Here is a 26,396-nt window from a genome sequence, read left to right on the forward strand (position 1 = left end):
TTAATATTAGAAGTGTTTTGGCCTTTACTCAGAAGTTTGGTGATGTTTTTGTGATAAGAAGCATGCTATAGGAATTTAACTATTCTTCATATCAATTCGCCTATGGTAAAATTGGTTTTGTTACATGCCATTCCTCCTAAAATTGCTGTTTCAAGAACCTATCAACGACATTAAGTGAGGACTTACTATTTATCCAAAGGAATTGAAATCAGTATCATTAAGAGATATCTGCACCCTCATGTTTATTGCAGCATTATTCACAAGAGCCAAGATATGGAAACAACCTAAGTATCCATGAATAGATGAATGAATAAAGACAATGTGGGATCCATATACCGTAGAATATTATTCAGCCTTTAAGAGGAAGGAAATCCTGCCATTTGCAATAACATAAATGAGTCTCAAAGACATTACAGTAAGTAAAATAAGCCAGACACAGAATGACATGCATGATCTGACTTACATGCAGAATCTAAAAAAGTGGAACTCATAAAAGCAAAGAGAAAAGTATTGGTTACCAGGTGAGGGAAGTGGGGGCAATGGGAATATGTTGGTCAAAGGGTATGGATATTCAGTTATATGGATGAATAAGTTCTGGAAGTCTAATGTACGGCATCGTGAATATAGCTGATAATACTGTACTGCATACTTGAAATTTGCTGAGAGTGGATTTGAAGTGTTCTCACCATAAAAAAAGGTGAAATAAATCTGGAGTAAAAAATAGAATATCCAGTAATATTAATATGCATTCAAATATTTAGGTAAATATCCAGCAACGATGATGTTGCAATGATATATGTCGGGAGAGATGTAAATAGAATTTAAAATGTTCTGTTGTGTCTGGATTCACTGAGGAAAAGAGTAAAAGTACTAATTAATTTTAGTCTTTGATAAATTAAAAAATACATGAAATTTCTAGAATAACCACAAAAATAATAGTAAAAATAATATATAATTCCAAACTAATACAACAAGGAATTCTAATCATAACTATGAGAGATGATTGATATGGTAGTTTGTACTAGTAATCATTTTACAATGTATACATATATCAAATTATAAAGCTGTATTCCTTTAATATATAAAATTTTTATTTGTCAAGTATATCTCAGTAAGTCTGGAAAAACTTAGAAAGATCCAAGTCAAGTTTATCACTTATACTAAATATAAAAAATACCAAAAAAAGACTGTGAAAAATTAAAGAAGAAATAAATGGGATATATATGTCACATTTGTGTGTGTGTGTATTTATTTATTTATTCTAAACTTATAAGCACATAAAAAACAGCCTTACTCTTGTAAGCCACAAAGATTTTGAGGTTATTACTAACCAATAGAGAAATTTTAAAGTGCACATCAGAATAACCCATGAATCAAGGAAAAGATCATAATGGGAGTTAAAAAGTATTTTGAATTGAGTAAAAGAGAAAATGCTATACAGAAACTTATGGATGCTGCTAAAGACATGCGTAGGGGGAAATTTAGGGCTTTAAATGAAAAAAAAGAAAAGCTGGAAAATTAAATTATCTGAGTATCAAGAACTTAGAGAAGGAACATCGAAACAACCTAGAGAAAATAGAATGAAGGAAACAATAAGAACAGAAATTAATAAAAACAAACAAACATAGAATCAACAAAGCCCAAAATTCTGTGAAAAACTAGGCCAGGCGCGGTGGCTCATGCCTGTAATCCCAGCAACTTTGGGAGGCCAAGGCGGGTGGATCTCAAGGTCAGGAGATGGAGACAATCCTGGCCAACATGGTGAAACCACATCTCTACTAAAAATACAAAAATTAGCCCGGTGTTGTGGCACGCGCCTGTAGTCCCAGCTACCTGGGAGGCTGAGGCAGAAGAATCGCTTGAACCTGGAAGGTAGAACTTGCAGTGAGCTGAGATCCAGCCACTGCACTCCAGCCTGGCGACAGAACGAGATTCTGTCTCAAAAAAAAGAAAAAAAAAAGAAAAGAAAAACTAGCAAAGTTCACAATCTCCTGACAAGGCTGGTCAAGAATGTGAACCTCTACAGACTCTCAAAGAGTGAAATTAAACCAAGAAGGAAATACTGAGATTAAATAATGAATAATAGGTGAAGAAAATTTAATAAACAGGTAAAGTAAAATAGGAATTGAGTGAATAAAATAATAATGATATAATTATGACCCAATTGGATGCTATAAATCAAGGCGGAACAAAAATTTATAACAGACAACTATAACATGTAGAATAGGACAATGAGAGTGTTCAAAAATCCCTGAATTCTTTGTAAGAAAAAAATGGTAATTATATTTACATGTAAGTTTGTTAAAATTTTTAGGTTAACAAAAAGCATTTCTTCCAAACAAGAACAGAAGTGAAAAAGTAGGAATAAATAAATTACTATTATTATTATTAATATTATTATTATTTGAGATGGAGTCTTCCTCTGTCACCCAGGCTGGAGTGTAGTGGCACAATCTCGGCTCACTGCAACCTCTGCCTCCCAGGTTCAAGCGATTCTCCTGCCTCAGCCTCCTGAGTAGTTGGGACTACAGGCACGTGCCCCCATGTCCGGCTAATTTTTGTATTTTTAATAGAGATGGAGTTTCACCATGTTGGCCAGTCTGGTCTCAAACCCCTGACCTCAAGTGATCTGCCCACCTCGGCCTCCCAAAGTGCTGGGATTACAGGCGTGAGCCACCATGCCGGGCCAGGAATAAATAAATTATAATCAGTAAAACAGAAGATAGGCAAGAAGAAGAGTGTGGAGCAGAAACTGCTAGTTACCTCTGCAATAGTCATTCTCCCCATTCTTAATAAAACAAGCACTGATTTCTTTTTTATGTGTATACTTTAAGTTCTGGGATGCATGTGTAGAACATGCAGGTTTGTTACATAGGTATACACGTGCCATGGTGGTTTGCCGCACCCATCAACCCATCATCTACATTAGGTATTTCTCCTAATGCTATCTCTCCCCTAATACGCCCACCCTGCAACAGGCCCCAGAGTGTGACGTTCCCCTCCCTGTGTCCATGTGTTCTCATTGTTCAACTCCCACTTATGAGTGAGAACATGCGGTGTTTGGTTTTCTGTTCCTGTGTTAGTGTTCTGAGAATGATGGTTTCCAGCTTTATCCCTGTCCCTGCAAAGGACATGAATCCTTTTTTATGGCTGCATAGTATTCCATGGTGTATACATGCCACATTTTCTTTATCCAGTCTATCACTGATGGGCATTTGGATTGGTTCCAAGTCTTTGCTATTGTGAATAGCGCTGCAATAAACATACGTGTGAATGTGTCTTTATAGCAGCATGATTTGTAATCCTTGGGTATATATACCCAGTAATGGGATGGCTGGGTCAAATGGTATTTCTAGTTCTAGATGCTTGAGGAATTGCCACACTGTCTTCCACAATGGTTGAACTAATTTACAATCCCACCAACAGTGTAAAAGCATTCCTGTTTCTCCACATCCACTCCAGCATCTGTTGTTTCCTGACTTTTTAATGATCCACATTCTAACTGGTGTGAGATGGTATCTGATTGTGGTTTTGATTTGCATTTCTCTAATGACCAGTGATGATGAGCTTTCTTTCACATGTTTCTTGGCCACATAAACGTCTTCTTTGGAGAAGTGTCTGTTCATATTCTTCTCCCACTTTTTGATGGGGTTGTTCAGGTAAATTTAAGTTATTTGTAGATTCTGGATATTAGCCCTTACAAGCACTGATTTTTAACTATGAACCAGGCTACCTAGAGAAAGCTTACAATCTTTATTTACCCTTATAGCTAGGTATGGACATGGGACTAAGCTAAGGTCAATGAGCTCCAAGCTTCAGGGAAACCTCCTCAAAATGTAGATGGACCCTAGACCTTTGTCACTTTCCTCTGAGTCCTGGAATTTAAATGTAATTGTTGGAGTTCTAGCAGTCTTGTCTTATCAGAAGGCAAAGAGCCACACCTTAGGGATGTCAGAGCAGTGAGCTGGAAGCAGCCTCTGTCTTTCCATTCTGACACCATGGCTGCCATGGATAAAGAGAAGAATCCATTTCCATCTTGAATATTTATTTTGGGTTTTCTATCAGAGGCAGCCAAATTTAATCCTAACTGATCTAAAGACAAAGAAAAAGCACAAAGTACATCAGTAATTACAATAGATATAAATAAAGGAGTAAATATATATACACATTAAATACATATTAAACATAAACATTAAATAAAGACGGATTGGATTAAAAAGCAGTCCAGCTATATGTTCTTTAAAACCTAAATCTAAAACATAAGGACACTGGAAAGTTGAAAGTGTTAATTTGTTTCATTAAATAAAATTAATATTTTAACAGAAAAAAAATTAAGAAACTGCCAATGCCTGAAGTTCGGTTGGTGTTGTTTTGTCCTAATCAGAGACAGGAAATTCAAGAAAAAGATTATGTTTGCAAAAATGATAATGAGTTCCTTTAGTGGCCTTAAAAAATAAAATAAAGGACTAGGTAGTAATCTAAGTGAAAGGAGACTAGAATAAATAATAGAGATAGATCGAGGTCTATGTTGGAGTGCAGTCATTCTCAAACTTGAAGATGAATCAGAATCACCTGGAGAGCTTGTTACACCACAAACTGCTGAGCCCCACCAGAGAGTTTCTGATTCAGTAGGTCTAAGATGGGGTCAGACACTGCATTTCTAAAAGGTTCCCAGTGGATGTAGTTGTTGCTCCAACTTTGAGAACCTTTACTACTCACCTTCATGGTTGCACTATGAGGAAATGGAACCCAGAGCTGCTTCAATGGTTCTGACAGCTGACCACACATTAGAATTACCTAAGGCACTTTAAACACACCTGGGCTCAAACTACTCCTACAGAATCAGAATCTTTTATTTTTTGTTTGTTTTGAATTCCCTAGGTGATTTTAATGGGTAGCAGAGAGGCTAAAACTATTCTTCAGGTCTTCTGACAGTTTAAGAAGTTAAAATCTGGGGTTTAAAATGTTTCTAATTTGTATAGCATTGCACAGTCCACATAAAACAAATATGCAGGCTCTCAGGTTTGCAAACCCAGCTACATGATGAGGTGTGGCATTTAGCTTAGTTATCTGAAAAGCAGTTGAAATGCAAAGCCAGGGCCTGGAAGATAAATTTGGATTATGGTCATACATCTGGATATGTATGTATAATTTTAAAATGTGAAAACAAATTCAAGCAAGCAAATGCAAACCAAAAGTTTTATATTCTCCAAATACAGTAATTACTTTAAAAAGCAACAGCTTTCACAGAAATCGTTATTTATTGCATAATACTTTTGCAATATAATAAATATTTATAATGCAACCAAAACTGGAAGATTTTTAAAATGTAACTCTCCCTCTCTCACCGTATAACATACTTGCTCCTTCTTTGCCGTCTGCAATGAGTAAAAGCTTTCCGAGGCTTCAACAGAAGCAGAGCAGATGCTGGTGCCGTGCTTGTACAGCCTGCGGAATTGTCAGCCAAATAAACCTCTTCAAAAAAAATTATAACTTATCTAGTCTCAGGTATTTCTTTATAGCAACATAAAATGGATTAACATCAAAAATTGGTACCAAGGAGTGAGGCATTTCTGTAAAGATACTTGAAAATGTGAGCAGCTTTGGAACTGGATAACAGGAAGAAATTCGAAGAGTTTGTTGGGGAGAGGTTACTCAGAAGAGGTCAGAAAGATGAGAGAAAGTTTGGAACTTCTTGGAAACTGGTTAAGTGGTTGTGACCAAAATGCTAATAGAAATATGGACAGTGAAGACCAGGCTGATGAGGTCTCAGATGGAAATAAGGAATTTATTGGAAACTGGAGCAAAGGTTACCTTTGTTATGCCCTAGCAAAGAAACTGGCTACATTGTGTCCATGCTCTAGGGTTTTATGGAAGTTTAAACTTAAGTGTAATGACTTAGAATCTGGCAGGAAAAATTTCTAAGCAGCAAAGCACTTAAGATACGGCATGGCTGCTTCTAACAACCTACGATCAGATTCGGGAGCAAAGGAAAAACTTAAAGTTGTAACTTATCATTAAAAGCAAAGCAGAGTGTAAAAATTCAGAAAATTTTCAGTCTGGACATGTGGTAGAGAAGGAAAGAGCATTTTCAGCAGAAGAATCCACCAGGTGGAGGAACAACCACTTGCTAGAGAGATTTGCATAACTAAAAGGGAGCCAAGTGCTAACATTCAAGACAATGAGAGAAAGGCCTCAAAGTCATTTCAAAGCCCTCCCACCACAGACCCAGAGGGTTAGGAAGGAAGAGTGGTTCTCGGTGTCAGATTCAGAGCCCTGCTGCCCTACACAACCTTGGGACATTGCTCCCCATACCAGGCCTCTCTGGCTCTAGCCTTGGCTCAAAAGGCCTTAGATACTGCTCTGGCCACTGATTCAGAGGATGAAAGCCATAAGGCTTGGCAGCTTCCATGCAATGTTAAGTCTGCAGGTATTCAGACTGATGCCCAGGTAGGAACCTGATGCAGGGGCAGAGCTCCCACAGAGGACTTCTACTAGAGCAGTGCTAAGTGGAAATGTGGGGTTACAGCCCCAAACACAGAGTCCTCACCAGGGCATTGCCTGGTTGAGCTGTAGGAATGGGGCCAGTGCCCTCCAGGCCCAGAATGGGAGGGCCACCAGCAGCCTGTACTCTGAGCCTGGAAATGCTGCAGGCATTCACCTCCAGCCCTTGAGAACAGCCATGTGGGTTGTGCCCAGCAAAGCCCTGGGGACAGGGCTACCAGAGGCCTCAGGACCACATTTCTCATACCAGAATGCAGAGCATGGATTCAAGGATTACATTGGAGCTTTAAGGTTTAACGACTACCCTGATGGATTTTGAACTTGTGTAGGTCCCGTTGCCCCTTTCTTTTGGCCAATTTCTCCCTTTTGGAATGGGGAGAGTGCCTGTACTACCATTGTATGTTGGAAGTAAATAACTTGTTTATTTTACAAACTCACAGGTAAAAGAAACTTGCCTTGAGTCTCAGATGAGACTTGAGACTTTGAACTTTTGAGTTGATGCTGGAACAAGCTAGGATTTTGGAGGACTATTGGAAAGGAATGATGTATTTTGCCATGTGAGAAGAACATGAGATTTGGGGTCCTGGGGCAGAATAATATAGTTTGGATGTTTTTCCCCTACAAATCTTATGTTGAAATGTAATCTCCAGTGCTGAAGGTGGGGCCCAGTGGGAGGTGTTTGTGTCATGCCGGTGGATCTCTCATGAATGACTTGGTGCTCTCCCCATGGTAATAAATTTACAGGAGAGCTGGTTATGTAAGAGCCTGACACTTTCCCCCTCTTTCTTGCTCCCTCTCTCTCCATATGACATATATCCTCCCCCTTTGCCTTCTGCCATGAGTAAAATCTTCCTGAAGCTTCACCAGAAGCTGAGCAGATGCTGGTGCCATGCTTGTACAGCCTACAGAAACATGAGCCAAATAAACCTCTTTCCCATCTTTACTATATATATATATATATATATATATATATACACATATATATACATAAATATATATGTATAGAAAATATATAAAACACCTGATGAGTTTTTCATTGTAAGGTACAGATAGAAAGCTTACCTTTATTTAAATGAGCATATTTAGATAGTAACAATAAACCTGAATGACACGAAGAATGACTGGTGCATGATCAATGACAACATATACATTTTGACATCTATGAACTTGAACTTTTATTGATTAGTGCATTTGTTTCCAATGGCTGCTGTAACAATTATAAACTTGGCGGTTTAAAACAACACTTTTAGAAGCCAGAGATCTGAAATCAGTTTCACTGGCCAATATCAAAGGAGTGGACATGTCAGGGTCTCTCCAGAGATTCTAGGAAAGAATCCATTGTCTTATGTTTTCCAGTTTATAGAGCTTTATTCTTTAATTATTTGTCTTCTGGTCCCCTTCAACAGCTTCAAAATATTGATTCATTGCCAGGGCAGGGGTGGTAAGAAAAGTTGTTTATATGAAAATTAAACTGAATATATTACAAACAATATCATCAAATTTCTAAACACGTTGTTGGATAATCTGCATGAGAATTGTAAAAAAAAAAAAATTGTGGAAATCTCGAAGTAGTCTACATTTTGATCAACTCATTGATGTCTTTCATGTCTTTCTTTCTACACATTAAGGAAACAAACTGGAAGCTGTAGACAAAACACTATGAGCACTATTTATGCAAGATTATTTCAAATTCCAAGCAGCAAATCCAGTTCCAAGAAATGGCCTCAACCCATAAGTTTTATCAAAAACCTATTTAAACTCAAATAATTATCTTACAGAGGCTTTAATGTACTGTTTCTTTTAGTGACCTTACTAATCAGTTAGTGTCCTGGTTAGACCAGATAAGAGGGGCATCTATCCTACCTCAGTAACACAAGCCAAAGAGAAAAACAATGAAAGGATATGTAAGGAGCAGGAGAAATCAGAGGTGAGGAAATTTTTCTAATTGAAGAAGAAGGGCATGTGAACAGAAATTAGTCAACAAATACATATGTTCATATACTTGAATTCTGCCTTCTACTTCCATTTTTAACATCAACTTGCAAACTAAGTACAGACTCTCTTACTACATACAAGATCCACTTTTCCCAAATTATTAAAACTCAAATAAGCATAAGAGCGATATGGTATCTGATAAAAATGTAGTAATCTAAAGCATAGGGATAGATTTCTTGCTAGGTTTACCAACAGGCAGACATGCTAAGGCAATAGAGAATAGTTAGCGGAGTGGTCATGTAACTGGAGTAGGAGAGATTCACCTTCAGTAAATGGTTCCAGGATCTTGAAATCAGGAAATACGAAAAGAAGCTGTCTTAGTTCGTTCAGGCTGCTATAACAAAAATGCCATAGACTGAGTGGCATATAAGCAAGAGGCATTAATTTCTCACAGTTCTGGAAGCTTGAAGTCTGAAATTAGGGTGCCAACATAGTTGGGTTCTGGTGAGAGCCCTCTTTTGGGTTACAGACTGCCAACGTCTCATTGCATCCTCACATGGCAGAAACAGCGAGAGATCTCTCTGGAGTCCCTTTTATAAAAGCACTGATCCCATTCATGAGGGTCCTACCCTTATAACCTCATTACCTTCTAATATGATTTGGCTCTGTGTCCCCACCCAAATCTCACCTTGAATTGTAGTTTCCATAATCCCCACATGTCATGGGAGGGATCTGGCGGGAGGTACTTTAATCATGGAGGGGGGTCACCCTCATCCTGTTCTCATGATAATAAGTGAATTCTCATAAGATCTGATGGTTTTATAAGGGGGTTTTCCCCCTTTTGCTGAGCACTTCTCCTTGCTGCCACCATGTGAAGAAGGACGTGTTTGCTTCCCCTTCCACCATGATTGTAAGTTTCCTAAGGCCTCCCCAGCCATGCTGAACTGTGAGTCAATTAAACCTCTTTCCTTTATAAATTACCCAGTCTCAGGTATGTCTTTATTAGTAGCATGGGAATGGACTAATACACCTCCCAAAGGCTCCATCTCCTAATGCCATCACATGGGGAGTTAGGATTTCAACATATGCATTGTGACTGAACAAAAAACATTCAGTCCATTGCAGAAGCTATTTTTAATTCATCATATGACTTTTTTCAACATTTTTAAAAAATTTTAAGTACTGGGTGGCCGATTAGGTTCCTTTTATCTTTTCAGGAACTGAGGATTGGACGGAGTTCTGGAGATGTTTGTTGTAAAATGAAAGAGTAGTTTCAAGAATGGTTGAAGTCATAATCTACATGTTTCTTGGTATAATGAAAGCTTTCACAAATGGCTGGAGAAGTCAAATTCAAGAGATGAATAAACTATCCTCTTATGTTTCTTGCTTCTCTCTCCATATGTGCGTGTGCCTGCGTGTGTGTGTGTGTGTGTGTGTGTGTGTGTGTGTGTGTGATTTAGTTTGTTCATGAGGAGGAAAAAGAAGATGAAACATCCTTTGTTGATCACCCTCAAGTTAAAGGGACAGCTCCTCCTCTGCTGCATAGTCCTGGCATACCATAAAAATGTACAATCCTGGGTCCAGTCCTAAAATGTGCAACCTTGGTCCCCAGGTTCTCACAAAAGCCACTATCTCCTCTGTAAGGGATAGAAGTAGTCTGATGAAATCTTTTCCTCATATGCAGCAATTCCCAGAAATATGCTGTTCTACAAAATAAGCTCTCAGGGCAGGATGATACTTACCTCAAAAATATAGGTCTCAGGCCCTGTGGTTTCTAGGCAGAAAAGATCTGCTTAAGTGAGGTTAGGGCTAAAGAATTATGGATGCATAAATGATACTTAGTAAATATTTGCTGAAATTAAATGGGCAGGTGTGGTAACCTGTCTCCAAAGCAACTCCTTTTGCCTACATTCAGGAATGCCTGGTATAAAGGGACTGTTCTTACATAATTATCCAATAAAATACAATTGAGAATGATCACATAAGAAGTGAGATGACAAGCCAAGTATGTTATGAAGCCTTGAGCTTTCATCGCCTGGACATCAAATAAACCAGTATTTGAATCCACAAACAACTGTGACTCTGGGAGAAGAAAGCAGCAAAACACAGCTGTTTGGGCATGGCCAGAGCACCACTCTCAAGTTATGTAACAGCTGTTGTGTAATTGTGCATTTAACTCAAAACACATTTTTGAGAGAGAAAACAATTAGACTTTCCAAACAGAAAGAAAGAGAAATGTTGAAAGAACACAGAAGTTTCTATCTGGTCTTCAAACATGAGACACGGGGGAGTCAAAGGCATTAGGAATGATATTGCCTTAGAATCTAGGGAGTTGGCCCGTGCACCAAATCTGGCCTGCCTTCTGTCTTTTTAAATAAAGTTCTATAGGAAAACAACTACACCCATTAATTTACCTATCATCTACAGTTTCTTTTAAGCAGAGTCAAGTAAATTATATCAGAAACCATCCAGCCCAGAGGCTGAAAATATTTACAGAAAAAGTTTGCAAACCCTTATCTTACATGAATAAAAAGTTATGTTTAAATGCCTGTAAGGGTGACTATTCACTGAGAAAACCAAAGCAGTTGATGCTTGAACCCATGTAGGAGTTCTCTTGTGGAGAACAGGGCAGAAATAATAAACAGAAATAAGAGCCCAGGTTTGGGAGTCAGACTGGCCTGAAAAGAAATTCTGGTCCTGCACTAATAGATCTGTGACCATAAGTAAGCTACTCACCCTCTGTATGTCTCTAAAATGGGTATATGAAATGAGGGTAGGAAGGGAAACAAGTGCTGCACCTGATTTGGGCAAACCAGAAATTTTTAGTTTCCCTATGTAAGTCCCATATTCAGGGGAATTGGCAAGTTTCACTAGAGAAAAAATTGGTTAATTCTTCATAATCAGAACATCCAAAGTATTTTATCTTGTTCCTATTGTAACGTTTGCTAGAGCTACAATACAATAAAGTATTGTACTTAAAATGGGAGTAACACTGTTTAAAAAATTGTCCTTCAGCTAAACATCAATTTAAGAACTTGAATTGTTTGGAAGCCCTGCTTAAATTTAGTCTTTGTACACTGCCTATATTGATAAATACAGACAACTTCCAAAACCAGGATTACTTTCATTTTAAATGAGTTTTAATAGATGATATTGCCATATTTCTAATTGTGGTGATTGTGTGTGACAGTGTGTTCCGAATTCCCTAAAAGTCCTGCTGGCTTTTCTGTTCACATATAGAAAATAAAGATAATTTAGGGCTTCTGAGATCACAGTAGGTCTACTTAACCAGCACTGAAAATACATATGACTGATACGATATTTTAAAACTAACTTAGGGTAGGGTGTAGATAAAGGGCCTTTCTTCCCCAAACAGCACCCTGATTTTCTGGGAGATGGACTGATTTCCTGAAAGCCTTGTCCTGAAGACACCTGGCCAGGGTTCTCTCCTCACCAGCTTCTACTGAGAACAAGTGCCCTTTTAGACTCTTTTCAATCCTCAAATTCTCTGATTCCAAGTCTGTCAGAGAACAGAAAGTTACATAGTAGCATTAAAAAGCATGAAAAGTCAAAAAAATAATAACTGGCCTTAGTGGCCAGAGCAGCTGCTGCATACACTTATCACAGGTTTCGGCTTTGTAAATTAATTCATCTGCAAATAGTGCACTGTCTCCAGGTGCAACTTCGATGCTGGAGCACTGGTTTCTTAAGGATTTAAGTTTAAAGTCAAAGGCTTCCTGCCCTAGGTGTTACAAATAAGTAGTGTCGTTTTCTTTTTTTGCTCTGAGTTTGTTCATCCAATCGTATCCGAGTATGCAAATAAACTTTAGCCCGTGCAGATAAAAAAGGAACAAATAAAGCCAAGTGCTCTATCAGAACCAAATTGCTGAGCCAGTCACCTGTGTTCCAGGAGCCGAATCAGAAATGTCATCCTCAGGCACACCAGACTTACCTGTCCTACTCACTGATTTGAAGATTCAATATACTAAGGTGAGTAAAACTTCTATTTTCTGCTTTGACTCGGGTTTGCAAAAACTACATTTATGTAAAGCATTAAAGGTCAATTTAAGTAAACTTGTGTAAAGAGTCCTTTGCAAATATAAAAATAAAAGGCATGCAAAATGCAGGTCTCAGTTTAGTGTCCTGATCAAATATGATCTAAATCATATCAGACAATCTTTCATAAATTTATTTCTTAAAATATTTCCAAGCGAAAGGAATTCTCTTCTGTGTGAAAGGATTCTTATACCAGGATTCAGAGGACTTTACTAAGCACTTCTATTAACTTCACTATAGCCGGCATGTATGATAAGAGAGGAAAATACTCACTAGAGACGCTTACTGGAAAGAACCAAACTAGTAGGAACAATAGAAAGCAAACAAGGAGAAAGAGAGCATACTGAAATAACATAACTTTCCAATATGTTTAATAAAATGAGTGTTAAAATAGGGGGACTTAAGTCTGATAATTGGATTCAAAAAACTTCAGATGGACTTGCATTATTTTGCATATTTTGGTGGGGCAGAAGAAAAGCATTATTTGTTCAGCCAAGTTTGTTGCCATTGGAGGAGATGTGTAATTGTTAACTGATAAATATTTAGAGAAACAAGAGCAGGAGCTAGATCCAGACTTTAAAATCCACAGCTGGGGGGAACTAGGAAATGGATCCTGCTTTATCGTTCTGAGAGGAACTCTGAACTCTGCCTGTTTCACACTGCTTTCCTGTCAGATCCCAGAACTCCAAAACAAACAAATGAATAAAACACAATCTAACCAAAATTACTTAAAGTTATCTTTATGGTGTGATGCCGAAAGTATGGTAAGAAATTAACTCTTGCAACTCAAGGGAGAGCCATTTTGCTGTCTGAATTAGCCAACAGAAAAACAAAGGGCATTATAATTTAATGATAAAGTAAAAGTCCCCGCTGTTATATATTTATTTCCTTACTTGTAACCATGGATGGCTTTGAAATCCTAAGGTCTGTTGCATTTTCATTTTCATAAAGCACAACAAATGAGGAAGTTGCTCAGCTGATTGGCTCTTTTCCTCAGGAAAGTAGCAGCAGAGATCAGATTGTGCCTTTAACTTGGTTGACCAGCAGCTATGAAGTGTATTTTAAGGTATTGTTATCACGAGGTTTTATTAAAGGGAAAAGATTTTTCCGTTTAATTTTACTACAAATGGTAGCATGAAAAATGCAGTAAATCCATACCCTCAAACAATTTACATTTGGCAAAGGTATGCCCAAAAGATTGCAAGAGTCCAGTCTCCCTCATTTTCTTATTCCAAGTTTGTCATTCACAATAAATTTCAATTGAAAGTAGGTACATTTAAAAATACATTTCATAAAGCTCAAAATTGTTGACAATGCTTAGATTATTGTATTACTATTATTAATGGGAATTTTTTTTTTTTAATGATACTACCTAAGAAGACATTTTGGTAGTCTGGATGCCCCTGTCTCCCCACTCCTTTGGCTTTGCAGAAGTTTGCAAAGTCTTCCTTGTGTGTGTATTTCAAGGAAGCTCTAATGTAAATAACCTTCCTGCTGAATTAAGCTTCACTTAGTAGTCATTAATTAAGCATGTAAGAAGCGGTACTAGACAAATGAGATGGTCCTAAAAATCTAACATACAAGCACAGACCTAATGATCCCTTAACACAGAGAGATGATTTTGAGACTGAAACCTATCTACTTCGAAGTCACTGTGCAACAACTCCCCTCTAGGGAAAATGACTGACCTAAGTGTCCAAAAGAAGACAAGACTCAAAGAGCAGGCATTTTGCTCTGTGTTTAAGAACTTTTCTGGGTAAAAATACTCCAAACAAGTCAGTGAATTTTGATTTCTCATGCATCTTCTATATAAATCTGTTCTGCTCAGATAGCATTTTATTGCTTGATTTATTGGTTACAGCATTTTCACACTTGGGAGGACACCAGTTATGTATGTAATTAAATCTAAATGGGTGAGCTTTTTCAAATGCCTTTGCCTTTTTTTTTTTTTCTTACTATGTCCCAGTGAAGAATTGGATTGAATTTGCACTTGCAAGAGGAGTTAAAAAAAAATGATGGTTATTAACTATAATAAGTTCCCTGGTTACAAACCAAGCAAGCAAGGAGTTTATAGTGTCTGAGGAATTATCTTCTATTACCAGCCCCTAAAGTCTTGTGTTATTTTTCTGTTACTATTCTAATGTCCTTTTTTTTTATTATTATTGTAGCTAGAAGTATATTGGGTGTTAGGACAAGTTGGAGAGAACAGACAGGGTTGAGTAACAAAAAAAAATATTACAACTACGATAGAAAAGCTACATACTCTCAAGCTTGGGACTGCTTTTCACCCAAACAAAAGAATTTATTGATGCATATCTTTTTATGACTTATTTTCTAGTACAGTCTGATTATTTCTTTGCTGGGGTAGATTAAAGAGAGATCAGAGTTTAAGAAATGGTTTCTAAAATTATACAAAAGCTTTTGGAATTTAAAACCTCAAAAACATCGTTATAAATTCAGTAATATGAACTCGTATCCCATCTTTATCCTCATTACTCCTCTTTCCAATTCTAAATGAACCCCACATTTTCCATTTTATTGAGCCTTTAAATGAAGAGATTATTTGAAAGTTATGTGATCATTGGGCAAGCTACATTACCTCTCTCTGCCTCAGTTTTCTTATGTTTAAAATGGGGATGATAAAGGCACCTATTTTCTCAGATCGATGAAAGTATTAAATGAACTTAATGCATACAAAGCCCTTGAAATAATGCCTGGCACATGGGAAATGATTTAACGTTAGTGATCCTAGTCCTATTTTTCTGAATCCTTTCCAGTTTTTCCAGAATTTTCTCTTTTACCCAACCTTTCCTAGACCTGTTTCCCACAAGTATTCCTCATGTCTTCTCCTAGCTTTTCTGTCACTCTTTTTTGTAGAGTCATGTCCCATCTGACAAAGGTTGTATCAGAGTGAAGTTCCAAGGGTCTTCCAAGATTTCAGGGATCAAAAATTTTCTCTTACAGGACTTGGTAACTTTGTTTGCCATTCTCCCTTCACAATACTATTGTTTTACCTTTTCTTTTTTCTTTTTTATAAAAAGGAAATAGGAAATTCAAGAAGACAAGCATTCTCAGACAGAATTCAAACCCCAAAATGTTTAACTTAATTAGTAAGCTGCACTCATTAAACCATAGTTTGTTCATGCTACAAAAGATCTTCATCAGCTAATGACATTTTACTCATACATACATGCATACACACACACACATAATAAATAATTATAAGTAAAATTTATTGTGCTTACTCTGCCATGACTGTCTAAGTTCTTGACAATGATTTTATTTAATCCTCATAATAACCCTATGAGGAGGTTACTATTCCCGTTTCACAGTTCAGGGAACTGAGGAACAGAGCGGCTATGTAACTTACTAAATTTACACAGCAAGTAAGTGACAAAGCTACACTGCCAATGCTGGCACTTTGAGCTAACACACTAGCAAGAGACTTGTTTAAGGTCAATTCCGCTACTCTGGGACACTGACTTGCCAGAATCCTCTTGTATCCTTCTTCATCCTGACTTTCATTTGCCCATTGCTGATTACCATGGCCTTTCCAGCTGCTGCTCAGCTGTTCCCAGGCCAATAGGAGAAAGTTTGCAGCCAACTTAGAAAAAGAGAACAATAGGGAAAATTGGAAGGAAATAGGTTTTCTGCTTTGATTGAAAATGTGACGTTTGGGCTAGGACGAGAGGCTATGAGGCAGAGGACTTTAACATGGATGTGAAATGTCTGTGTGAACTACATTTCTTCAACTCCTATGGAATCAATTTTGGTTAGAGTAGGAGATTGCTTTCCTAGATTTCTGGTTTGTTTAACCCTTCTGGGTTAAAGAGATATTTTCAATGGAGAAGAGTTATGAATCATTGAATAATACATTCCAGGCATGAATTTGAAGTGCTTTTTTTCCCCCATGATTATCTCTTTAAATTTTTACAACAAACAAACTCAGCTACATGAACTTCCAAATACCTCCTTTGTCCCCTTTGCTTGTTTCTCCCTTTTGCTTTTCATTTCTCCCATATTTTCCTTCCTCTTATTTAACAAGGACTTGAACGAGTGCCCTATGCTAGTTCTTATGATATAAGAGGGCTAATATGATTCATGTCTCATGGAGCCTCTATTCCTGGAAGGTGTGTGGAAGAGTGTGGGGCAGAAAAGAAGAGAATGCTTTAATCAGAAATTATGATAAGTGTTTAAAGCAAAATAACTGAAAGCTGAGAGAATGAGGAGAAGAGCTTTTGATGAGGATTTTTAGGAAGGGAGCCTTTAAGGAAGGTGGTTTAAAGGTAAGCCTGAGGGATGTAGAGAATAAGGTGGCCAAGAGTGGGGAAGAACAAAGATCCAGAGGTCTTACCACATGCTAAGACCCCGAGGACAAGAGCACGTTATGCTCAAAGAACTATCCAAAGGCTAATCTGGCTGGAGTAAACTGAATAAGGGAGAGAATGGATAAGATGAAACTGAAATACAGACTGGGGCCAGATTGGCTGGCGGATTTTGAGGAAAATCACTGAGAGGTGCTTAAAACAGGAAAGGACTTATGTTCAAAGCAAAGCTGATTGTGCTGTGATGCTGCTTTCACTTGGGAAATGTTTTTAACTTCCTTCTAACTGAAGCAATATTTTGTTTGCTTTGGGCTTGGAAGCAGGTGAAAAAATAGCTGACTGGCTGCAAGGTGCAGTGACTGAACAAGCTAAACCTGGCTTCAATTTCCAGCTATTCTATGTATTTAATTATATGACCTTGGCCAAGCTTCTCATCCCCTGGAGCTTCAGTTCCTCTGTCTGTGAATTGGGAATGAGAATGACTACCTTGGAAAGTGGCTGTGAGAATTAAGTCAGGTAATTTGTGGAATGTGGCTGGCACTTATTAACTACTTAGGCCTTTCTCTCCTCGATTCTCTTTCCCAAGATGACTCCTAGAATTATATGATGATTCTGTTCTCAATGTAAGTTATATTTATATTGCTTATCACAGTTCAAAACTGATTTCATATATTTTTCTCATTTGAGGCTCATCAGTAACCACTGGGAGGAGCTAGAAAAGATGTTATCATAGTCCCGTTTCAAACCCGAGGAGCCTGAGCTCAGAGATCATGACTGACTTAAGGTCGCAGAGCTTTTAAAATGCAAAAGCAGAATAAACTGGATTCTAAATCTTTTTATCTTGGGTCTGATGCTTTCCCACATGATATCCTTGTTTCCTTAGATAACAAAACCAGTAGTACTAGAATCTCACTCAAGAAAACCTAATCAAGAAAAAAATCTGAAGTAAATAACACATATCCTAAGAGGAGGGGGTATTATCCCCCTTTCCCAATTAGCTCTAACAACTGTTTTCACACCTATTACTGCATTTTTATCATTCATTCCTTACTCTGGTTGAAAGAATAGATCTGGGCTGAAGTCTGAGATTCTGTGTTCTTAACAGTCTTTCAGCTTTTGCTGATGCTACCAAAATGTCTGTTGACCAGCAGCAAGGGTCTAAAAGTTTTAGGTGAGTGAGCCTTATAACTTCAATGCAGCAATCACCTTCCAGTCACTTCACGATAGAGCTTCCATTTTCTTCCAGAAACTCACACTCAGCCACATGAGAAACTTTCCTTTCAGAAAGTGCCAGAGCTAAGCAGAAACAGGATCATGGCCACAAACCAGTGACAGTACCAATCATTGATTTTAATGGTGGGAGATAATCATTTACTAATATTTAGAATGCAATATCTTAGCTCATCTCTGAGGACTGCTGTCCTGGCAAGTTGTTTTGTTTTCTGGCACCTGCCTGACTGTAAGAAAACGGAATTAACAATTCTAAAGTAAAGAACACATGTCCTAAGAGAGGGTATTGTCCCCATTTCATAAGGGCTCTCAGTACAACTCTTTATATAACTTTGTAACTGGGACTTTAACCTATTGAATTTGTCACTACATACTTGCCAGAATGAGGGGAAACACTCTTAGAGAATATGAAAAATAACTCATTTGAAGACCAACCCACAGTAAAGGTAATGACTCTGAAATGGCATGGATAATCTATAGGACAATAGGTTGCAAATCAACATAAAATAAATCTCATAGAAATACAGACATCAAATGGAGATATCTGAAAATGGTAATTACCTGGCTTGGGATGGTGGTGGTGGGGGTACAGTTTGGTTTGATTTATCATGATGCTATTATAACTATAGCCAGGGAATATATTATATGTTTACCAAGTGTAAGTGACAACACAGAACCATGTTCGAAAGAATTTGAGCAAGGATTTCTTCACAAACCCTTACTTAAAATCTAATAAATCAGAAAAGTAAATTTGTGTAATACTGGTTTTCCTGACGCTGACATGTTTTGGGTGAGTGTGTGCGTATAGATGTATATAGCAAAAGTATCCACAAACTTAGAAGCATTGCTTGAGAAGGATGTGAAGTGTTGCTAATATTTGGTTTTCTGATATTATCTCTACCTGATTCATTGTGATGTTTGACTTGCTAATGGAAATTTGTTCACTGGGGAATTTGCACAAATCTCACATCTCTAAAAACTTTGCCTGAACCGTTCCCTCCCCCAACCCAGGTCCCATTTCCACTGCTCTATCGATACTTTTTTAGACATCAAAGGAGTACAAATAACTACTGAATTATGCTTTATATTTGGTATTCTTTTAGAAGGAAGAGGGCTTACATGCAAGCAATTGTATTACTGGGTCTTGATACTGCTAAAAATGGGCAGAACTTTCTATCGCTTCTACATCTTAACTCTTTGATACAGAAAATACGTGATGTACAGAAGTTGCTGACAAGTTTTGTTATCATCTCTAGGATACAGTGATGGTGTGACTCAAAACAAATGCTGTGGCATCTTTTCTCTTGCCCTGACACAATTGAAAAAGCTGACAGGGTTTTGCAAACAACAAGAAAAAAGAGTATATACTCATGTTACTAAAGTCAGACTATAATTTAAAGCAAATGAAAGGAAAATTTTATTTCTCCTATTTTTTGTTTTGGTCATTCTCTCATTTTGTTTTCATTCATTTGACGGCAGTTAAAAGTTTTCCTCCCGTTTGTTATTTCCTCCTTAATTTCCTTTTACATTTTTTAACTTTGAGTCTCAACATTTTGCTCTCCTGCCTCAGGGTTAGGGTGCAAAGCAGTTGCCGGAGATCCAGCTTTGATTCTTTTAAATGTTTAACACCCCACCTGACTTTTGTTCAGTCTCTCCTCCTCATTATTCATCCCCAATCTCATTCTCCCTGACTCCCAGCGGCCTTTAGTACTTTGGTAGGTTCCTAAGCTGAGAAAAGGTTGACACATTTACAGCACACACCAGTCTCCACAAGTTCACACCACCACCTATGCAGCCTATGCTGTGACTCAGCTCTCAAGTTTGAAAATTCACATGGATGACATTAAATGGGAACTCTCATCACCCTCCCTCTCCTTTGGAAAATCTAAAAGAAATTCTTTGTGCATTGAAAATGTGATCTCTTAAAATCTCTCTCCCACCAAGAAAGTATTGGCTTCCCTTACAGAGTCTAGAGCTGCTGGCCCAGTTGCTGCCCTGCCGAGATAATATTAATTTAAGGCACTCTGAGTATCTTTTGCAAGGAGTCAGGGGCTCTCCACTTTAGCCCACAGGCTCCAAAATCTCATATCAGCAGATAAGGCAAATAGGGCTTTATTTTGCCCACTAGTCAAATCTAGCTTTATCCAAGCCAGGAATATTTTGAGAAAAATGCTTATTTAGAACTGTAGCTTTATACACAATACATTAAGACATAATAACTTTTACTCTGGAAAGGCAATTTTTTTTTCACAATTATGACTAATTCTTGGACACCAGTTGAATACAGGAAATGGCTACTTGTTTATCAAAGGTAAAATTATGCATTTCTTAAAATGTGGCGTATCTAAAACAATTTCTAAGTTGCCTCAACATTTCTATTGATTACTTCCCCATATAGAAAGTACTTGAAGTCCAAGAGTATGCATAGGCATTTATAATTTCCAATCAATATTGCAAACTGAAGGTTGATGTCTATTTTACATATGTATTATTCAAAAGTAACCTAAGTTCAAAATTCATAATTAGAATTGAGTTAATATATAACGGTTACATAGAACCCAAGAATATTTTACTTTTATAATATCATCTCTTTTCCTCTAAGCTGGCTAAAGGCAAAAAACAAATGGAAAATAAGATTGTCACCACTATAGAACATTTCAACAAGCCTAATTTAAATTTTATAATTATTATAACAAACATTTATTAGTTTAGACTTCTCCGTATAACCATTAAATATAACTATAGGAACAGTGATTATACAAAAACATTGGGTCACACAGTTAGCTGGAAGGCAAATGCCAAATGTAAAGCTCCTATAATTAAAACAGAAAAAAAAAGGTATTTGAGGTAGGTCCTGTGAATAAATTATCCGTAGCTAAGGGGAAGAAAAAGACTGGGCAATACCTGGCCTTCTAACAATCTAGGTCATCACATTACCTATGCCAGGTTCCCTTTTCATGCTGAAACGCCTCTGTTTGTGGGAGAATGGCATAATTCATAATTTGTAGACTGCACTGTTACATCACTCTCCTTCAAAACCTTGTGACCTTATGAAAGGATTATGAAATTAGTCTCAAGGCTAATTTCCTGGACTCTGGTTGGTCTACTTCAAATCCATTTGCGGTACTTTAAAGTCAGTATTCCTAAACATCCATTTGATCTGGTCTCTCTCCCTCTTTATATCCAGAATAGAGCCTAAACTTTTTTCTCTGGGGATCAGGATCTGCCACAAATTGACTTTATTTTCAATGTCAGGCCTTATCTGTGACTTATGTCCACTGCAACTCCATTCTATTGGGAGCTGCTCTGTTTACTGTGTTACAAACCTCCAAAGATTTGTCCCTCCCTTTACTCTTTTTTTTTTTTCCTTCTTTCCACCAATCCAGTTCCATCCTTCAAAGAAGCATTTTCTAGCCTATGCCCCTCTCCACCATTTATTGACAACACCACTGCTTTGGCCATTTTGCTTCACAGTCTTTAATTCTGTACTGGCTGCTCTTGACATGAATACATTCTCCTCTTAGATTATAAGCCCCTGAGAGCAGAGGCCATGGCTAACTCATCTCTCATTTTTCCACAATAACTGCCAGACTATGTCTCAAGTATTTACTCATTATTGGACAAACACTTTTGTGATAAAAGTTACTAATCATGATTATATAAATGTCAACACAAGTTCAAACTCAAGTTGGGCTCACAGTGTCCTCCTGTCTTAAAGGTTAAAACTGAATAATGCAAAACAGTGCTGGTAATTTGGGGTCCTCTACAGCTGATCTCTTCAGTTGCCTGCAGGCTGCCAGATAAACATGTGTTATTACTTCAGGTTAATGCTCATTTACGAAACATTCACTGGCTTTAATCTGAAGTGGCAGTTTTATGTACAGCTTAGATGCAAATTCTGATCATGGAACTAGATGGTACATATATATTGTAATAATTCTTTTACCAAAAAGTGTGTAAAGAGAGTAAAATAAGCTATAATACATTGAGATCTTGAGAACTTGAAAGCACAGATTATCACAGACCTAAGGATAAGAGGACTCAGGCAAGAACTAGAAAGTCCGACCACAGGCCTAGCAAAATGTAATTGATTCTGTATGTTGTTTTATTTTATTTTTAATGAAATTACATTGTAGAAGGGTGAAATTCTGGATCTCTGCCAAAATGAGATCTGTGTTCCCTTAGTTTAGAGGTACAAAATCTAAGGCGGTAATACAATCTTTAGGCAGAGAGAAGGCAGAATTCGCAAGTGAGTAAATCTGATGCAGGTTTTGAAAGACTTGATTTAAAAGACTACGGCAGGTATCGCAATATCTTTAGTTTTTTGTTTGGAATTTCATAGGCTGATATGTAGATATCTAACATTAACACAAAGCAGAACATAAGTAATTTATCGGTAGGATACTAGTATGTTATGTTGGAAAGAAAAAAGAGGTTAAATTCAATTGGAGCAACTAGTGAAATCTTCATGAGGAGATGACATAGTAAGCTAGAATTCGAAGTAAAAATAGAAGAAAATAGTGGAACTCTAGTCTAAAGAACAGTGCGAATAAAAGTATGCTGCAAAAAACAGCATGGTGTTTGAGGCAGTAGAATGAGGCTGGAACAAAGGGTAAACTGAGGGAATGGTAGAGCAAAAGACTGGAAAAGCATGTTGGGGCAAGATCGTGAACCACCTCCAGTGCCATGTTAAGCAGTCTGACAATAGAGGATCACTGAAGTATTCTGAGGAGGGCTGTTGACAGAATCTGAGGAAGATTATAATGACAAGGTGAAAATTAAATTTTAATTAGGCAGAGGTAGGGGGCAAAGAGAACAGGGAAAGCTTTTTTATAATTGTATAAAATAAAGTGATACAAAAGGGTACCTAGGGATTATTTGTGCCATTAACAGAAGAAGGACAGTGTGTGAGAGGGAGGGCTGGGGGACAGTGTACATGAGCAAGCTTTAGAACTTTGGGGTGAGAGCAGCATAAAGCTAGAGATGACAGTGAGCTGAGTTAGGGACAAGTTGATTAAATTCTTTTCCAGCCATGCCTTGGGAAGAAAAATACTAAGCTGTAAGGGCATAAATGGAAACACTCTAAGAATAATTGTGTGATTCTGTAAAATGTATTTCTGATAGCTAGAGTGTTGATTCACTCTAAGAGACATTGGGCAAATCAGCACTTTCATCTGAATTTATTTTTCCTCAAGTTGATCTAAGAGGCTAGTGTTTTTTCCCAAAAAAATAATACAATGAATTTTATGGTCTTCATCTGTATTCAGTTAATCTTGTTTCTATAATCTGATAGGGTTTCTTGATACTTCTTCCATATTTCTCATATCCCCATATATGTATTTTTGCACATCTAGTCTCTTCATCTGAACAGCTTTGCACCCCTTTTCCCTTTATTTAGTAATGCCTATGTGTTTTACAATCAATTTCAGGCTAGTACTACAATTCCTTTGAATGTTTCTAACTATACAGGATAATTTTCTTGTATGGAAATAATGCTGTTTTTTTGTATGGAAAATTATATTGGCATGAATGGGCAAACAAGGCGGCTTATCCTCTTCCCCATTTTGTTGGAAATCACAAGTGTTATAGAGTAGTCATTTGCAGAACATTATAGATCTTATCCATGAGTAGCTGATGGATTATAGATCTTTGATTCAATTAAGTTAGTTATTCAAGAATTTTTTACTGAGGCTAAAATCGCTTGAGGGCTGAGATTGTGTTGGACACTGAAGATAAACTGCAAAACCATACACCGCCCTTGATGGAAGGCAGACACTTAAAAATGACTATTTAAAAAGTGACAAATTGTCTAATGGAAGTATAGAGGAGACCAGGGAAGTATATTTTGTCTAAATAATAGATCACAGAATATAGAATGAATTATATTCAGGCATTTAGGGATACATAGTAATATACATTTTATTACTCTGATAGAATTTTAAGCTATGCTAGTGATAACTGGGGAATTTTTAATAAATAAGTAATTTGCATTTAGCATAGTAGCTAATTTAAACCTTGGAGGAGTGTTTCATTACATTCTCCCTTGGGGTTGAACTATTAATAACTTATCTTTAAATATCAAGAAGGGATGTCTGAATTAGGATATATGTTATAATCCAGCACATATGTCACCTTCCTTTACTCCCTGTGTTAGCTACCTCTGATTCAAAATTGAATAAACTAGTCCATCTTGTCATAAGTCTAACAGAAAGTTATATACTATCCAAGACTATTTATGATTGTTTTCATATTTCAAATAATAAGAAATGTGAAAGCTTGTGTCATCAAGAAAAGACAAATTCAGTGACATGAAAGTTGAAACTGAGATATTTTAAATGACATACTGATGCTTTTAAGTATTTCTATTTTATAGTACACACAGACAAAATTCCATATTTTTTAGTGCTTACTGTTTCTTTAGCTGCACGTCTCTTTCTCATAGTTACCATTAAGAAATCTTGTTCCTGGTTTTGTCTGAAGACAACGAAATTACCAGGTAATCTTTTGAAAAGGAGAATAAAACCATATGCTTTTAAAAAGCCAATGAAATAATGTGACTAGCTAATTTTCTCTAAGTGAACTTCTTTTAGAATCCTTTACTTAGCAAAATTCTTTTTTTTAACTTTAAAACATTAAAGGATTAGAAAATAGTCTCTTATGATTTCAAATCACCAGTAGCCCAAAATGAGGATGTTCAGAATTTAAAGTGGAAAATAGAAGCAATCATTAATAAAGACCAAGCCCACAAAAGCCTTTGCTTTTGCCTCAAATTCATGGCCATTTCAGGTAAAAGCATTGTTTTCTAGATTGCCTTCTCCAGTATGTATTTTCTAGTGTTGAAATGATTGCATACCTTAAACTTAAAAGCATTATGTACTTCATTTTAGTACATGTCTATGCATGTGAACACAAAATGTCTTAAACAGCCAGAAAGTTTTGAGAGGTGAAGAGATGTGCATCATTTAGGCATGGTGAAATGCTTTAGTTTAAGTTTATGAAAATTTCCAAAATTTGCTGCATATTTAAGTGCCTTGTGTGTATTTTCTCTTCATCTCTACAGATCTTCATAAACAATGAATGGCATGATTCAGTGAGTGGCAAGAAATTTCCTGTCTTTAATCCTGCAACTGAGGAGGAGCTCTGCCAGGTAGAAGAAGGAGATAAGGTGAGTTTCTGAACACTGGTTTCATTTTATGCTGGGTTTCTTGGTTTTTTGCCATTCTGAGCTCCTGAACCCCATTGCAAGTTCCAAAAGACATGCCATGAAAATATGGTTGTCCTTGTTACAAAAAAAAAAAAAAAAAAAAATGCTCTGTAGTTATGTAATAATGGTAAACCTGTGCTTCTGGGTGTCATGGTGATTTTTTTTTCCACATCATTTTCCTTTATTTTCAATTGAAATAGTATATAGATTTATTTTACAGACTATATAAGAAGGGATTGATCATAGGTTATAAAGGAGAGAAATCCTCAGCTGGGCGCTGTGGCTCACACCTGTAATCCCAGCACTTTGCGAGACCAAGGCAGTCGGATCACTTGAGGTAGGAGTTTGAGACCAGCCTGGCCAACATGGGGAAACACCATCTCTACTAAAAATATAAAAATTAGCCAGGCATGGTGGCACATGCCTCTAATCCCAGCTACTCAGGAAGCTGAGGCAGGAGAATCACTTTAGCCCATGAGGCAGAGGTTGCAGTGAGCCAAGATTATACCAATGCACTCCAGCCTAAAAAAAAAGAAAAGGAAAAAGGAGAGAAATCGTTTATTCATATGAAATTGTTCTTTTTATGTTGCTAGATAAAACTAAAAGTTGTTATAGAACTTTTAGAACAATATATTACTAAGTTATTTTATTAAAAATCACTGCATTAATATTATTATTCAACACCTTTAAAAATTAAATTATAGAATAACTTAAATTGACTAACAAATTACAAGTGTTGTTATTTCTCAGCTAAGAAACTACAAAAATCAATTTTTATTTAGTGAAAATTGTTCTCAAGTTCTAAATGCTATCTTCATTTAAAACTTAAAGAAACCCTATAGGGGAGGTACTATTTTGAGTCATTTTTACAAACAATGATGAAATGGCAGAGTAGAAAGGCTGAGTAATTTACTCAAGGTGACATTGCTAATAAATAATTACATCAACATTAAAATGCTGTTCCTCTGACACTATAACCTGTGCCTAGTAGGGCTACTGCTTCACTTTGTGATTATTACGAAAGTAAGATAGGGTTGGCCAGGCGCAGTGGCTCTCGCCTGTAATCCCAGAACTTCGGGAGGCCGAGGTAGGCAGATCACCTGAAGTCAGGAGTTTGAGACCAGCCTGACTAACATGGTGAA

At 37.0% G+C, this 26,396-nt stretch overlaps 1 protein-coding gene across 3 annotated transcripts in view; it reads left to right on the forward strand.

Annotated features, from left to right (window-relative positions):
- The window catches only part of ALDH1A1 (aldehyde dehydrogenase 1 family member A1), a 180,815-nt gene that overhangs the window by 116,314 nt on the left and 38,105 nt on the right, over positions 1-26,396 (forward strand). The window contains exons 2-3 of one of the 3 annotated variants that reach the window (XM_055272248.1): positions 12,350-12,429; positions 25,111-25,215. In XM_055272248.1, the coding sequence (XP_055128223.1) occupies positions 12,364-12,429; positions 25,111-25,215 (171 nt within the window). In that variant the 5' untranslated portion in view covers positions 12,350-12,363. Of the gene's footprint in view, positions 1-12,349; positions 12,430-23,009; positions 23,040-25,110; positions 25,216-26,396 lie in introns of those variants that run through there. The other 2 variants (XM_055272249.1, XM_055272247.2) reach the window with 2 other exon arrangements.

The sequence above is a fragment of the Symphalangus syndactylus genome, chromosome 3 (assembly GCF_028878055.3).
Source record: "Symphalangus syndactylus isolate Jambi chromosome 3, NHGRI_mSymSyn1-v2.1_pri, whole genome shotgun sequence".
NCBI lineage: Eukaryota > Metazoa > Chordata > Mammalia > Primates > Hylobatidae > Symphalangus > Symphalangus syndactylus.